At 38.6% G+C, this 17144-nt stretch overlaps 1 protein-coding gene across 1 annotated transcript; it reads right to left on the reverse strand.

The window, feature by feature from the left end:
* Positions 1 to 2559: 2559 nt before the first annotated feature.
* kcnj3b (potassium inwardly rectifying channel subfamily J member 3b) lies at positions 2560 to 12402 on the reverse strand. Its single transcript, XM_079432089.1, has 3 exons — positions 11172 to 12402; positions 10542 to 10758; positions 2560 to 4504 (listed from the first exon to the last, which is right to left on the reverse strand). The coding sequence occupies exons 1-3, from the start codon at positions 11847 to 11849 to the stop codon at positions 3780 to 3782; spliced, it is 1620 nt and encodes a 539-aa protein (XP_079288215.1). The 5' UTR covers positions 11850 to 12402; the 3' UTR covers positions 2560 to 3779.
* Positions 12403 to 17144: the final 4742 nt, after the last annotated feature.

Below are 17144 nucleotides of genomic sequence, written 5' to 3' on the forward strand. Positions count from 1 at the left end.
CCTCTTCGTTGCTGTTGTTATAGCCTGCGTGTGGGCCCACGTCTTGTGAGTTGGTAATATTTTGATAGGACTTCTTTTAGAAAACCGAGACCTGTAACCTTTTTAAAACATTTAAAGGGATAGTCCACCTGTCACGTTCCAAACCTGTGTGACTTTTTTCTTCTGTTGAATATAAAAGAAGCTATTTTGAAGAATTTTGCTAACCAAACGCTTTAGGCACCCACGGACTTACTTTAGGCTACAAGGACAAAAAATTAAAATAAAATTTTTTTTTTTTTTTTGAGAACTAGTACTGTTTGGTTGCCAGCTTTATTGAAAATATCTTCTTTTTAAAACCATTTATATTAATTGCTTAAAATATGTGAGTTTCTGGTAATGATGATACTTAATCTGTCACACAAAGAATTTTATTTTTGCTCAAGATTAAAAAAATAATCATCTTCATTGATTCCAAACCCTGGCAGCACTAGATCTATTAGCTATGTAATCGTTTTATCAGTCTTTTTATTGAGTATTGTCTTTAAAAAGGCATGTCTGTATATCTAATCATTCCTTTTCTATACTTCTACAGAACAATCACGTGTTAAATTAAATGGATGATCTGCCACAAACTGTCTGAAGTGCATCACCCGGATACAGCAAGCTGGTAAGTGGCACACTTCCTCTGAAACGCACCTCAGAACAGACAGCACGTTGTCCCTGTCCCTGCAGGGAACATTCACATGAATAGAGCATTCGTTTCCTACAATTTGATGCTGCCCTCACGTCCATCCAGCCCTTAAACCATTATTTATCTGTGGCAAATTCCATCCTGTGCCAACCTCAAGAGTTACACAAGGAAAGTGGCCCTGGACAGGACCCTTTCTGCCCTGTGTAAATTAAGTTGCTATTGAACTGGGAAGATTAAAGATGTATGCAAACCAGTGAACACGAACAGTTGACCCAGACGTCTGGAGATTCAAATCACCTTTAAAACAGCAAAGATTTGATCGGGAGATTGTTAACAAAGGATTTGTCTTTGTTTATCTATAATTAATGAGTTAGAGCCTTTCTCCATCTACTCCATCATCAAAGTAGTTAATTTTAAATGAGCGTGATTTCATTTTCACCATCGGAGAGCAGAAACAATTTAGGAACTCATTAATAGCTATTTGAAAGTACATTAATTTAGCTAATCTCATATAGGATGGGATTAGATCACTAAGTATGGAACTGATGAAATGAAATAAGGAGCGTTTGACATCAAGCTGCAGGGGAAAATAAATTAAAAGGGATGGCAGTTTCTGAGAGCTCTCTGAAGAGATGAGCAGGTCACAGCAATAATGCTCTTTAAGCAGAGCAGGTTGACCTTCGCAAACCCCTTCTTTTCATCTGAATCTGACATTTAGTGACAAGATAATATTCTCTCTGAATTTCACCTGCTCCCTTTCAAACACACGCATTTTTATAATTAGCTTCCTGCTGATAGAAGTTCAGGATATTGGTCCCCTGTGGAGAGGTAATGTGTTAATGTTTCTTAGTGAAGTCGTATCGAGGGATTCGTTTAACGGTGAACTGTGTGGAGCCCCTGCAGCTTGTATATCTAACGTAACTCTCACGCATTGTCTCTTTCACACTTCACACCCCCATTTCATTTTGTTCTGAAAGGCGAAGCAAATAAATTTCTGTATTAGATGCAAGCTGACTTTTGCAGCTCGGGAAATGCTTTACGGTGCTATATTTTGCATAGCCACTGGGGTACATGGAAAGGACAAACCTGCTCATTTGTTACAGAAAAAAACTTTATTATTCAACTTAAGCGTTATAAATAATAAATCATGATAAATAAATGTTCTATTTTATGATAAGCTAAATTCACGTGACCTTTTACTAGGCAAATGACAGTGTTTTTTGTGGCACTTGCCTGTTCCATTAAATGTGAATGAGTCGTCGGTTTTACAAAATTCAGTTGAACAGCTATTTAGCATGCACTGAAATAAAATGATTAATTGAATTTACTAATTTTTTTTAAGGTAAGTGGTTGCAAATTGCAATCAATTTATTTGAGCTACATTTAAATAAACACATTTAGTTGACTAACTTTCAACATGTTTTTCTTTTTTAAATGTATCTGAATTAAATAGTTTGCAACCACTTACCTTAAAAAAAATTTAGTATAATTTTTTTCAATGTGTGGTAAAGTTGTCTGTTATTACAAACCACAATGATGATTAAAAAGTAGGCAAACTTTTTTTTTTACTAAATTTAGCTTTCTCTGCACAGAACATGGATGTTCTTTCATTGAAATAGAATAGAATTCTCAGGGCATTTGAAGCAATCTAACACCTCCAAAGAGCAGCATCGGGCAGCAAGCTGCCAGTCATCCACATAGCTGGGTCAAACCAGATCAAACTGCTTTATTTGTGGGGAAGACCTCTGCCAATACCAATGAGCTTATATGCGTCGAACATGGACAAGTCCACCCATAGCTTTGATTCATTTTGGACTTATTTTGTGATGATGGATCAGGTGGAGGTTTATCTTTCAGTAGTTTCCTTTTATAATAGACTTGTTAAACATCACAACACATTTATTACAGTATTATAAACCACTCCAACTGCCATTCTAATATTCGTCAGAAGTAGAACAGAATGTATTGAGAGAAACACAATTAGAAAACTGTAAAACCATTGAACGTTAACATAACATAAGGTACAAGATTTTTCAAGTCAAAAGTTCCACTGCAATTTATAATCTTATTGCTTCGTTTTTCAAACACAAGAGTTAAACAAAGCCATAACAATGTTGACAAGGTCTTATCTATAAAGAATTTTAAAACAGATATACACATCCATTGTGCTCTCTTCTGACTTTGATGGGTTTACCCCCACCCCCTTTTATCCACTGTACCCATTGCAATACTCAAGTCATTCAGGTCAGGAAAATATTTGAACTAAGTTTAAACTTCTAAACGGAGAACAGCAGGAAACAATCATTGACAAAACATCATATATAAAGTTAGAGCCAAATGTGAAATGCTGTGAGAAAATCTTATTCTTCCACAAATAGCTAATAAAAGCTTTAAAAAGTGTCAAAACTTTTGAAAAACTTTCCTAGACATATACGATGGTAGGTATTTTGCATTTGGCTCCTTATATTTAAGGCTTATTCTTTGATGCGAGATAATCTGGCTTGATTATGAAATGATAGATCATGCAATAGATAAAAAAAAACAAAAACAAGAACAAAACCTGAGTCGGTTCATCCAAAAATGTGTTACATTTCCATAAATGCACAGTGCATTTCTTGAAGTCTTAAAGACCACAGTAACTAATCTCTCAATGTGTTATTGTGTGCCACAATAACCGATCCTCTGATGAAAAAAAACAAATGGCTAACTCAGGTTATAGCCATTGGCTTCTTTAGAAACATTAGTTACCATTGATTATCAGTGAACACTGACATTGCATTCTGATAATTAGATTGTTATTCTATTTTAAGATACACATAATATAGGCAAGCCCTCAAAACAAGTTTCGCTATTAGGCTAATATAAAACAGATATACTGAATAGTCTTTAAATAGTGTTGAGTATTGTTATATTATCTGCAATTAGATGTTGAAAATGAATTCTCCTTTCATGCTGTTTGTGGTGAAACATGCCAGATTGTGCAGAGGATTAGCATTAATCTAATATTTTATCCATATATAAATTGCTATAAGTATAGATTGTCCCTTTTACTTAATTTCAATTTCAGAGGAGGTAAATGGGCAAAACGTGTATACATATAGAAGTCAGTTCATTTTAAACTGAAGCCTGTGAACCTCTCCGAATTCATTTTTCTCAGTTTGGGAGGCAGATGACCATCCATTCGTCCTCCGATTCCAACTCCACCCACCCCAACCCCTCCAGCCAACCTTTGCAGTTTCGGCGGCAGATCTGTCACCGATTGGCTGATGGATTCAGCCCCGCCCACCAAGCCCAGCTTGGGAGCCAGTCTGTCCTCATTGGGGCTCAGCACAGCACTGATTGACTGAAGCCTCTCTTCTGCCACGCCCGGAGCCGAGCTGATTCGCTGGAGTTTGACGGGCAGGTCACCCAGGTTGTAGGTGATCTCCGAACTCATTCGCAAAAGCTTGCGAGGCATTCCGTCCCGAATGGGGGCATCCCGTCCTGTAAGCCTCTGAAGTTTGGCAGGCATTTTGGTAGTTGGCATGGGGGTTGATATATTGATAGAGCCAGTTTCTGCATCGCTCTGAAGTTCCAGTCCTTCAAGAGTGCCGCTGCCCTCCGTCACCCCACCTGCGCTGTGGCACAGAGAGGGCGCCGTCAGAGGCGAGGACAGGAGCAAACTCTCTTCTTGTTCTTTAACGCTGTGCGGCGGTGTGGGAACCTCAAAAGTGCCATGAAACTGTGAATAGTCGACCTTGAAGAAACCCTCCTCCAGAGAAATTACCGGGTAGAATCGGTGACCCCACAAAACCTCGTCCTCCGTATACGAAGTACGAGCCTGGCATGTCATACCTAGGATAATACAAGAAACAAATGAATTTATTGAATGAAACAAAGTGTGAGCGAAGGCGACGGTGCAGCTTATTAATAAGAATCTACATCAAGTTCTGTGCAACAACAAATCTGTTTCAGAGGAGTGTACTGTGCAACAATGGTTGGGGGACTAAAACTAATAGATGCATTACTGACAGGGTGTGTGTACACACACACACACACACACACACATACACAAACATGAGCGCATTTACTGTTGAGCAACACCCACGGGAACGTCTGTTCACGGTCCATTTGGTTGCATGAAAACAAGAGCTTTATCTGTGGGAAATTGATTAGATCTGTGTATCACCCACACCAGCGAACATCCCTCCTTAATTAAAGCGTGCAAAGCCTTCACTATAAAGAGCTCATTTTATGAACCCCCTAACAAGCGAACAGATTTGCAACACGGCGTTCTACATCAGTCAATAGCAAGGAATCTAAGATAAGACAATTGCCGACTGAAAAGCAAGAGTACTCTACAAGAAGGGTGCATTTTTCTTCCATCTGCAATTGCACAGACAGTCCCTTGAAAACCAGCATCCGTGTGGTTCTTTGTCTACCTCTGTGCCTCAGTGCAGTAGGGGCCAGAGGAGAGGAGATCTGAGATGTTTGCAGGAGAGATACTGTTGAGGACTTTGTTCTATACAGGGATTTGAGCAGCGGGATGAAGGTGCTTAGAAAGCATCGAGACCGCTGTGCCGTTCTCCTGACAGAAGGAAGTAGACGCGGTCTAAAAAGAGACGGTTGCCGAGTGCACATTATAATAAACCTCAGACCTAAATATAAAAAGCCAGCAAGACAAAACATACATTATACATTTTTTAAAATCAAGATCGTTCTTTTTTTCTCACGTCGCCGCCTACGACCATCGCACACCTACACACTCTCACACACACAAACACAGGCACGGTTATCCTCCCTTACTACAGTAAAAAATCCCTGCTTTCTGAGCTGACAAATCCTGGGCTTAGCAGTATAACATAATATTATTCATCTTATGAAATATTTAACAGGCTTTCTGCTGTTTGCTGGGAGAGGGGAAGGTAAGGTCTCTGCCGGAGCTGAAATCTGGTCTGGCTCGCCGCGATTTTGGCTTACATAATCATTCCATATTCTTCCATTACGACAAATTTCATTTCTGCATTTGGGAGGAACGTTCGCGCACATTAGCTTCCACCAGAAAAAGAAATGGTACCGCTACACTCCAACATCTGACAGTTATGAGAACAATTTATATTTCCAAGAGGGATAATCTGTTTCTATGGTGACCGTCATCAAGTGTTCGGTTCCATTGCCACAGAGGTGCTCTGCCTGACCTGTTTCTGTTATCTCTGTCTTTCTCTCTTTCACTCACTCCCTCTCTGTCATTTTCCCCAACTCGCTCCACATTCCCTCCTGTCCATTTTAGTGTCTCTTCCTAACACACCTATAGCACTAACCATCATTATCATCACGACTCCCTCTCGGTCCCTATCTCACTCTCTCTTGTTGTCTCTCTCTCTGTGGTGTGAGATAACAGTAAACTCTACTATTGGGCTGCTCTGAACGGTAATTGACCATGCAGCTGGGCCCATTTCTCTCCTGTATCTCGCTGACACACAGTGTGTGGTCCTGAGGGGATGAAGCAGTGCCTCCCTTTTGATTTGCTGAGGCCCCTTGGGACGGTTGCGCCAAGCTGCCCTGTTTACTCGCACTGCTGAAAGCACAAGAAATAAAACTGGAATTCTCAAACCACAGGCCAAGAACTAAAAATAAAAAGTCAATGAATAATGCCAATACATTTTTCCTCCAAGCATAAATGGTTAATATTCAATGCTACTCAGTATGTACCAAGACAACTGAATCTGTCTCAGCGTTATTTGAGACACTATTATAGTTTTTATTAATAGTTTGAATTAGTTTTTATTTTTATATTATTCGTTTTCATTTTATTTAAAGTTTTAGTAAATTTGTTATATGTTTTGTAAATTGTATTTTTAAAAACACATCTTTATAGTTTTAATTCACTTTTTTTGGTTTTAGTTATTTTAGTACATAAAGTTAAACTAAATGAAAATGAGTTTCTTGAGCAATTAGCTGAAAAAAATATTTAATTTTATTTCAGTTAATGTACATTTTATTTGAAGGAAGAAAGGTTTTAGATTTAATTAACTATAATATCTCTAATTTGGCCATTTAACAGCAGGCAGGTGTCAGGCTGGTCTAACCACCATGTTATTATTTGGACCTGGACAATTTACTGACAATAACCGCCTTATCAGGGATCTGATAAAATGTGACAAAGACAGTCACAGATGCTACAATCATTCAGTAAATAATACAACTGGCTCTGTCACACCAAGGCTTGCGGAGAAGTGTACAGATTGCATTTAATCAAAATTTGTATGACACCACAATCTTAGCATCAGGCAAATCTGAGACATGCTCTTTAGTCAACATCAAAACAATCTAGAATTACGTTTTTATTTTTTGGTGTAGATATGTTGGAAAAGCCATGAAGTTTGAAATTGAAAATGGGAGAAAGAACACTTTAAGATGTCATTTTCATGATTGGGAACAGGGATTGGAAGCTCTCCACACTGCAAAAAATCATTTTTTTTTTCTTGTTTTTTTGACCAAAAATATCCAAATACCCTTAAAACAAAGATTTATTTGAGAAGTAAAATTTGTGTAAGGTATTCAGACTTCAGGGAATATATTTTACCCTGATTTATAAGTGATATTTTAACAATCAATAAATGAGTATTTGACATGAGACTTTTTCCAAACAGTGACAGTTATTCTGGCAGAATTTCTTTTAGGAAATTTGTAAAAATGGGTCAATTGCTTTAGAAACATACTCTTCGCATAATGCCACTCTTGAAACAAGCATACTTATAATTTAAATAATCATAAAGTCAAGATTAACAAAATGCTAATGGGGTGAATAAATGACTTGTTGAGAATTCTTGAAACTAAGTATAGCCGCTAAAACAATTAATGGATTGTAATAATGAAGCACTTGATAGAAATGAGGTGAAATGCAGTCTTATGTTGTGGCCTTGTATCAAGCAATGCTTTAATTACAAATCTAGTTCACCATGTTATTACCAGCATTTCTGCAGCTCAGCTGGGATAACATAGCCTACTGTTAATAATTCTGAGGTCAAAAGTTTGATGTCTACTGATAAAATATGTCTCTTAAATGCATTTTAGGTTGAATTAGTAAATATAATTTAATTGGTTTTAGAATAAAAGTACAAAAAATGTCAAGGGTCATGCAGACAAAAGTGAAAGTGCTTTTGTTTATTTATTCAAGATTATATATCTTAAAGAATTTACATCTCAAGGTTATTACATCTTCTGAAGATGCAAACTACAAACGATTGAAGGACAAACACTATAATTGAATGCAGTCTTCACTAAACTTGCTTAATATTCAAAATTAGTATATTTTGATAAATAAATAATTCATTAGTTTCAAGTAATTTTTTTCTTAACACATTCTGTTTTTGCTTAGTATCGGGAATATTTTTGCCATATTTAAGAGATGCATTTTTGCAGTGTGATGTAAAAAGCTGTAAATAATTTGACAGATGTGAATGCTGGCACAGCTGTCATATTTATCTCTGAGGGCAATGGATGGCTCTGGGCTGTTCCTCTGAGACTCCTTGGCCTTGAAGTCGCTGCCTCTCTGCTTGAAGTAAATTAATGTATTAATGTCTAAATCTTCCTCCTGCCACATTGTGAGAATCATATAGAGAAGACTGGGATTAGTTGTCACACTTTTTACTCCAGTTTCTGTATAGGAACACACACCTTACATTTTCAGCTACAAAAAAGCTATTTCTACCGTGATTGTCCAGGAAGAAAGATACAGTTCACTGAACATACCTTTAGTGACAACATGCTCTAATAACAGTGCTGGGGTACAACAATGTGTAAAAATTGTACCTTTAGGTCTATAACATCTTGCCGTTGAGGGAGTATGCTCGAAGGCACATCTTATACCTTTTTATCAGAAATATTAAATGTTGTCATTTTAATTTGAAAGACAGAAATCACAAAAAATGACTCCAATTTAAAAGAATAGTTCACCCAAAAAATGAGAAATATACTAACCATCATGCCATCCAAAAGGTACATTTTTTTGTTTCTTCATCTGAACAGATATGACGAAATATATCATTGCATCACTTGTGCACCAGTGGATACTCTGCAGTGAATGGGTGCCGTCAGAAAGAGAGTCCAAACAGCTGATAAAACAACACAATAATCCACAAGTAATCCACACAACACCAGTCCATCAATTATTAACTTGTGGAGTGAAAAGCTGTGTTTGTAAAAAACAAATCAATCACTGAGATTTTAACTTTAAACCATTACTTTGGGCCAAAATATGATTCCATTATCCATAATAAAGCTTCTTCCAGTAAAAAAACCCTGCTGTCTTCTCACAAAATCCACCAATATATTTGTTTAGAACTGTTTTCACCTACAAACAGTTCTCGATCTGTGCATATTTCTCTTCTGATTCAGACTATATGATTTCACTGGAGAAAGCAATATTATGAATAGATCATATTAATTAAAAAGAGATAACATTAATTGATGGACTGGAGTCATGTGGATTACTTGTGGATTATTGTGATATTGTGATCTGTTTGGACTCTCATTCTGACGGCACCCATTCACTACAGATGAAGAAACAAAATCACCAATTCATCAAACCAACATACAAAAACAATTAGCTTACTGAGATGTAGCCCTTGTGACAACTAGCCCCGGTATCCGTTATGTGAAATATGAGCTTTCATATAAAGAGACGTGTCGAAACAAAGACTTTAATCCTGAAGATTAGACCCGAAAGACACAAGAACACACACACACACACACACACATGCAGAATGTATTTGTGCTGTATTCCCACATGCACATGTCATAAACCTAGCCATAATTACAGGACATAATTAAAAATGTCTAATGAATTATTTGATAAGTAGTAATTAGTATTTGATTTGTGAAGCTGATAAACACAAGTTTCGTCTCCATACTTCAAACAGCCGGTGAGACTTTACTGTATGGAGACCGCTTAAGAAGGGGCCGATTTAGTTGCTATGGAAACTGATTCACAATGGGGAGAACAGAGTGCTGACTAACTGTACATAATTCAGCTTTTTTTTCCTTTTCTTTTCTTTTTTTACCCACAAATCCCTTCACTTTCTGTAGGCAGAATATTCAGATGTGCCATCAATAAGCGGACAGCATATATGATTTTCTTGATTATGTTAATTAAATCAAATCATGAAAGCATGCGATTCTGAATCTAATTGAATACGTACATATACAACATGTATGCTGCAGAGATTTTCCACTGTTGCTTGTTCGAATGCTGTTTCTTACTGTAAGTGCGTGCTGTCTTGTATATGTATGGATCGATGTGTTTGACGCTGCAGGCTGAGAAAGTAAAGGTGAGCTGGGATTTGATTGACAGGTGGCTTAATCTCTAAGCATGCCAGACTACAGAACCATGAGGCAGAGAGCAAAATGAAAGACTAACTTTGTATATCATCTCTCTCTTTTTCCATCTTTGCTGCAGTAGACACCAACATTTATTCTTTTATATCATTAAAAGCCGATTTACACCAGCAAACTTGCTTCTGCAGACTGACTCACACACACACACACACTGAACCTTACATCTGTAGCACATCACCCAAACACCTTCACCCTGCACAAATATTCTACTATTGCACAAAAAACAACACACATAAGAAAAACATTAAAAATATAGGGATTTGGAAACTTGACTGCATGCACTGGTTTGTAAATAATGTGTATGATTCAATCAAAAGAAACATTTGCGTAATATTTTTTTTTCTATTTCTCAAAAACATTTACGCATATTAAAAATGTATAGTGTGGAAATGTACTGTAAACATTTAGTGAAGCAAATTTCAGTTTTCAGATACAGGTTTCTGTCAATTTTTGAGCATATTTGCTGCTTTGTGTGTGTGTTATTAAAACTCACCGGTGGTCTCCACAATCCCCTCTAAAATGACCACAATCTCAAATTGCTCTGTTTGCATGGACCTGAGCGAGAGATCGTAGAAGGGGCTCTTGGAGTCGATTACATGGCAGATCGTCAGAGGGGACACTAAGAAAAGCTGGTCGGCTCCGGTACTGAAGCCAACATCCAGCTCAAGTTGATCAAGAGGCAAAAACTCTCCTTCAGGAGTCTGGCGGGACTGTAGGGAAAGGTAGAAAAATAACTACTTTGGACAAAACAGAGAAATGATGGAGTGTGAGTGAGAGAGAAAGACCGGGTCAAATGCATCTACAGTGATATATAAAGGACTGTTGCATCCAAGTGGCATAGAGCAGATCAATACTCTGTCCACTGTAGGTGAACAAATCAAATTACAGGTCTTTCTCATTTGTCTCTGCTTGAGGTAATGCTTGCATTAGGTTAAAGAATGAACCTTAGCTTGAACCCTTCAAATATTCATTGATATGCATTTCTTCTGTATTCACAGGTTAAGATTGAAATTAATTGTTGCATATTTCTAACATAGAAATCTAACATAGCACATAGTGTGCTATATGTTCCCTTTTCTTTTTCTCTTTCTCTCTTTTTAATTGGTTTCAGTCATATACTCACTTTGAGTAGTTTGCAGCGTATTTGCGCGGAGACCATATGGCTGTTCCGCAGGTTCCCCACTCGGAACATCAGGGTCAGCTTGCCGTCACGCATGGAAATAACTGCGTGCTCGCTGAACATCAGCGTCTCTGCGCGTTTCTTCGGCTGGGACATCTTGATGAACATGCAACCGATCAGAAAAGCGTCCACTATAGAGCCTAGGATGGACTGGAAGAGGAAGAGAATGATGCCTTCCGGACACTTGTCTGTAATGTAGCGGTAACCGTATCCGATAGTGGCCTCAGTTTCGATGAAGAACAGAAAAGCGGAGGGAAAGTTGTACACGTTGGCCACGCACGGTGTGTACTTGTCATCGTGGGCTCGGTTCAGGTCTCCGCGTATAAAGGCAATGACCCACCACATAAAAGCCATGAAGAGCCACGCCACCGTGTAGGTAAGGATGAAGATGAATAGATTCCAGCGCCATTTGAGATCCACGAGCGTGGTGAACAGGTCCGACAGGTACCGGCTGGTCTCTCCTCCCAGGTTCCCGTGCTGGACGTTACAGCGGCCGTTCTTGTCCACAAAGCGCTGACGTTTCCTTTTCTTCTCGGGGGCCGCCTGATTGAACCCGCCGCCGCTGGACGAAGTGGTCACCACTTGATAATCATCCCCAAATTTTTTCCGCAACGCTGACATCCTTCACGGTTAAAGTTGTCCCAGATATAGGCTGCGAGAATGCTTGGCGTGCTTGTTCCTGATAAACTGTTTTCGGTTTTCTTCACACTTCAGATGCACCAGTCTCCCGCATTTCTGGGCGGATGATTCCAAAAAGTTATTTTTAGGGTTTACCGCAGGAGTTTGTCAATAGCAGCGCGTTGGACTTGGGATGGAGTGATGCAGATCTCCTTGTCTTCTCCAAATCCGCATATCTAAAAAAAGACTCACTCAGCCATGGCTGTAAAATGTGGAGAAAAAAATGGATGCGAGTAATTTGTAATCTCAGATTGGCTTGGCGCAGTCACTTGTGCGTTGGCACCCTCCTCTACCTTCATCCACTCCTCCTGTTTCCCCAGGTGTATCGCACCAATTTGATAAGATGGTAGTTGGTAGACGCCCTGAGGATCCTGTCCAAGTTTTAACTCACCTCCTCTGCTGTTCCTCGCAGCTGACAAGCTTTGTTATCTGATTCTGTGCGTCTTCTCACCGTTCTCGGTTCTTGCGCACTGCGCGCCTCCTGCTCTCCAACTCCATCTCCAGCCCCGACAAATAAGAGAAACTTCTCCGAGAGGGTGGTGGAGATGGGAGGTGGGGGAGGGATGAACACGTGTTCTTGTGTTGGATACATCTTTTTTGCTGCGCTTGTAATATCCTTCTCTGAACAGTGCTGCATATAACGTAATCTCTGCTAGATCTGTTAGTTTACAGCCAATAGGCCTATATGCAGGATGTGAATTACAGGGGGCCTTGGGGGGTGGGGGGTGGGGGGGGGGTCTAATTAAGGCTTATTAATTAATGTCCCCCAATGGAACTCAAAATATAAAGTTAAATATCACTTGAATTTACAGATGCTGGTAATCACAAGTTTCGAATTTTAATTAGTCGTTAAATACGTGCTTTCAAACACAGTTTGCATTAGGATGAGGGGAAAAAAACCATAGCAACAGCAGCTGCTTGAGCACTTTTGTACAATGACAAATTTACATATCACAAAAAGTGCTCTTTTTATGCCTAGAAGACCGTTCTAACGTGCTAGTGATGCCAAAATCGCCTACATTTTATGTGAGACGAACCTACAATCTTCAAAATAAAGCTTCCTAAAGGGGGTTTCGTTACAATTTAAGGTGTCCTTGTTACAGTGTATTTATACATTTAAGTACTGAGTAATATTAATTAACTACATGTACTTACTTTATGGTTAGGGTTAGGATTAGGGCTTGGATTAGGGTTAGGGTTTCTTACATGTAATTTGGCATAATTTATTTTTATTATAATAGTAATTACATGTAACAGGTGTAACACTGTCAGCAGATAGACACAGGCAATACAATCAACAGGTTTATTGAGTAGTAGCAGAGGGGAATGAGATGAGCAGAATGTCCAGGTAAGCAGGCGGGGAATGGGAATGTCTCTAGGGATTTATCTGAGTGTGAATGTCCTTTTTCCTTTTCCAGGGGATCCGGAGGTAACAGTGGAGCGTGGAGACGGTGGAGAACAGGGATATGAACACTGGAGCAACTGGTAAGTAGACAAAAGGTAAGTGGGTCAGGTTAGTCAACATGGAAAGTTTGAGACCAGACAGTGAGTGAATGGGAGGAGTGCAGGGATATAGTGCTGCTGATTAGTGCTGACAGGTGGCGGTGATCAGAAATCAGGGGATTGGGATCTGGTGAGTGTCGTTGGCGGAGACTGCGGTGACTGTGGCGACTCTCTGAGAAACATCTTAAAATAAAGTGCTACAGGGTTTTTTCTTAGCGATGCAATTAGTTTCTCCAATCACCAAATAGCCCGTTCTTAAAATAACTATTTTCTTAGTTTGATTTCTTTTTAGTAAACTGTAGTAAACCTTTTCAGTAAACCTTTTTTTTTTTAAAAAAAGAACCTTTACAAAATATTAAGAACCTATAAAGAACCTTTTGTGCAATGGAAAGGTTCTATGGATGTTAGGTTCTTTATGGAACCACTGATGCCAATAAAGAACATTTATTTTTAGAAGCAACTACATCCAGAAATTATAACTATACAATCAGATCATTCTAGAAACAGGACAACGCAAGAATAACAGTGTTAATTTGGGATTTGAAATGAATTTGAAAAGGTAAACAGACTTGCACACGTTGAATGAGCTGTCAGAGCAGGCAAAGTTGTTGTAAAGGTGTTACGTCCATTGCGAAATAGTAATAACCATATGTTACAGTTTACAGATTATTTAGTTTTATGGTTTAATCTATTTTCTAATAATAACACAGTTTGAAGTACTTTGATCTTGCACCGATATTTCAGACAGAAATTTCTGTAAACAGTCCCAACCTGAAGGTCATCTAATATTTCGCACCAATGTACAATTTATCAGAAAATAATTCATGTCCAGCCTTTAATATATTTGGCCCTTTCTGTGTCAAAATTATGGATGAAGAAGATACAGGTGATGAATATACTGTCACATCAGTGTCAGATAGAGCAGAGGGAACAAGCTTTCTTTAACAAAACACATTCTTCATTTGATGAAGCTTCTAAGGCAAACTGTTATGACCAGGGCTTATATATTTGGGGGGCAGTCGTGGCCTAATGGATAGAGAGTTGGACTTGTAACCCGAAGGTCGTGGGTTCGAGTCTCAGGTCCGGCAGGGATTGTAGGTGGGGGGGAGTGAATGACCAACACTCTCTCCACCCTCAATACCACGACTGAGGTGAGACCCTTGAGCAAGGCACCGAACCCCCAACTGCTCCCCGGGCGCCGCAGCATTGGCTGCCCACTGCTCCGGGTGTATGTTCACTACTGTGTGTACACTTGGATGGGCTAAATGTAGAGCACAAATTCCAAGTATGAGTCACCATACTTGGCCACACACCACTTCCCTTTCCCTTTCCCAGCCATACATGTCATTTTCTGACAATATCCTAAAGAAAAACGCTCACTGTATTTCTCTCTGAAACCGTATTTGACATCTGTGTGTCCTTTTCCAACTCTGAGATTTTCCATGTCTTCCCATTTCAAGCCAGGCAGGGTGCTGGAAGATAAGGACACAATTAGTGTGTTATTTTGGATTCATGCAAATGACTCTCAGTCTATAATGGACTGACTCTGCTGCTCTGGAAGTGTCAGCACTATCCACAATGGAAGACTGTGACAGAATGTCATCAGATACACTATTAAAAATAGGGATGGGGTTTTCACAGTGATGCCATAGACTCTTAAATAAAGGTTCCAAAAAGGGGTTTTCACAGCAATGCCACAGAAGAAACATTTTGGGTTCTCTAAAGAACCTATTAGTGAACATTATTTAGTAGAACCATTTTTTTCTTATATATAAAAAATCTAAAGAACCTTTTTCCACTATGGAGAACATTTTGCGTAATGGAACATTTTAGAGAACCATCAAAGCCAATGAAAAACCTTTATGTTAAGAGTGTAGAAGAACCATTTTGGGTTCTCCAAAGAACATTTTAGTGAACAGTATTTAGTAGAACCATTTTTTTTTCTTGTAAGAACAATATTTAAAAAATCTAAAGAACATTTTTCCACTATGAAGAACCTTTTGCGTAATGGAAAATTTCACGGAACCATCAAAGCCAATGAGCAACCTTAAAATTGAAGAGTGTAAAAGAACCATTTTGGCTTCTCCAAAGAACCTTTTGAACAGTATTTAGGAGAACCATTTTTTTCTTAGTGCGAAGAATATCTAAAAAAAAAAAATCTAAAGAACCTTTTTCCACTACGAAGAACCTTTTGCATAATGGAAAATTCTAGGGAACCCTCAAAGCCAATAAAGAACCTTTATTTTTAAGAGAAGAAACATTTTTAGTTTCAGTGAACAGTCCTTAAAAGACCACTTTCGTTTCTTAGCATAAAGAATATTTGAATAAACTAAAGAATCATTTTCTCTCTGTAAGAACCTTTTTTGCAATGGAAAGTTTCTTTGGACCCTCATGGACCCATAAATGCCGATAATGAGTGTGTATCTCTCCCATTCTCTTCCCCACCTCAGTTCTGATCTCTCTATTCATATTATGCCATAGGTTGCACATTCACACATGAACAGTGTTTGAGCTCTTTTGGAAGCAAATGCAATAACAGGATGTAGCTATTTTAAGCCCTTCTGCTGAACCTGCTAGTTCAGGCTATTTTGTTATTGTTTTTGGAAGCATTCAAATCCAAGAGCACCATTAGGATGCTCTGTTTGTAGTGAAGTATCGGGTTAGTGTAGAACAGGCTTAAGGGTGTCTGCGCCAAGGACAATCCCATACACATGCAAACACCAACGGCATGCTTACTAGACCAAGCATCAGAAACAACATGCACTTGTCTGAATACTGCAAAAGCACATCATGATTGTTAGCCTAGTGCAACTGCTTCATGCCAGCTGAGGTTTTCCTCAAGACACTAGCCCTGTCTTCTCCAGAAAGCCCTAATGACCTAAAGAAACAACTATACCGCTGGAGGAGGACCGACGGATCATAATGAAATGTGATTAAACATGTCCAGACAGCTTCTAATGATGTCACTGGTGAGAATGACACGTAATGATTGGAATAATGCGAGAGGACTTTTACCACCAGTGGCGCGGTAACTAAAAACACCCTCTCTGACTCTCAACAAGAAAGTCTGCCTATTTGTTTACTAAATAGATTCATCAGCACAGTGGGAAGCTAATGACAGGTTGAGAAGGACCAATCAGTAACTGCTATTCCTCTCCTGTGATAATCACTAGATGGCAGAGTTCGTCAGAGTGATGCCTTTAAAAGCCCTGACATTAAACATTCCTGTCCCCAGAGTTTAGAAAGAGAAGCAATGTGAAGACTGTACCAACAGATAAATATCAACCAGCCAATAAATCTCAAGCATATCACACATTTTTGCTTTTAGATCAGAACTGCTCTCAGCTCTTTGGTAAGCAAAATGCATATTGTTATAAAACTAAAGATACATCTTTACAAAATATCCCAGTCTTGTTTGACTTGCCTAGTAAGACTTGCCTAGTAAGCGTGTAGTTAAAATGCATGACACACACTCTTAAAAATAAAAGTTCCTTATTGCCATTGATGGTTCGATAAAGAATCTTTAATATCCCCATTGCACTAAAAGCTTCTTTATAGTGGAAAAAGGTTCAAATGTTCCTCAAACAAACAAAAACCTAAAAGGTTTTTTGGGGAACCAAAAATGGTTCATCGCTCAGAAACCCCTTTCTAGAACTTTTATTTTTAACATATGCAAAGCTTTTAAGAAAATGGAGGCAGTTTTATTCATATTATGAGGAAACAACATCACATTAA

Source organism: Barbus barbus (genome assembly GCF_936440315.1).
Source record: "Barbus barbus genome assembly, chromosome: 13".
Taxonomy (NCBI): Eukaryota; Metazoa; Chordata; class Actinopteri; order Cypriniformes; family Cyprinidae; genus Barbus; species Barbus barbus.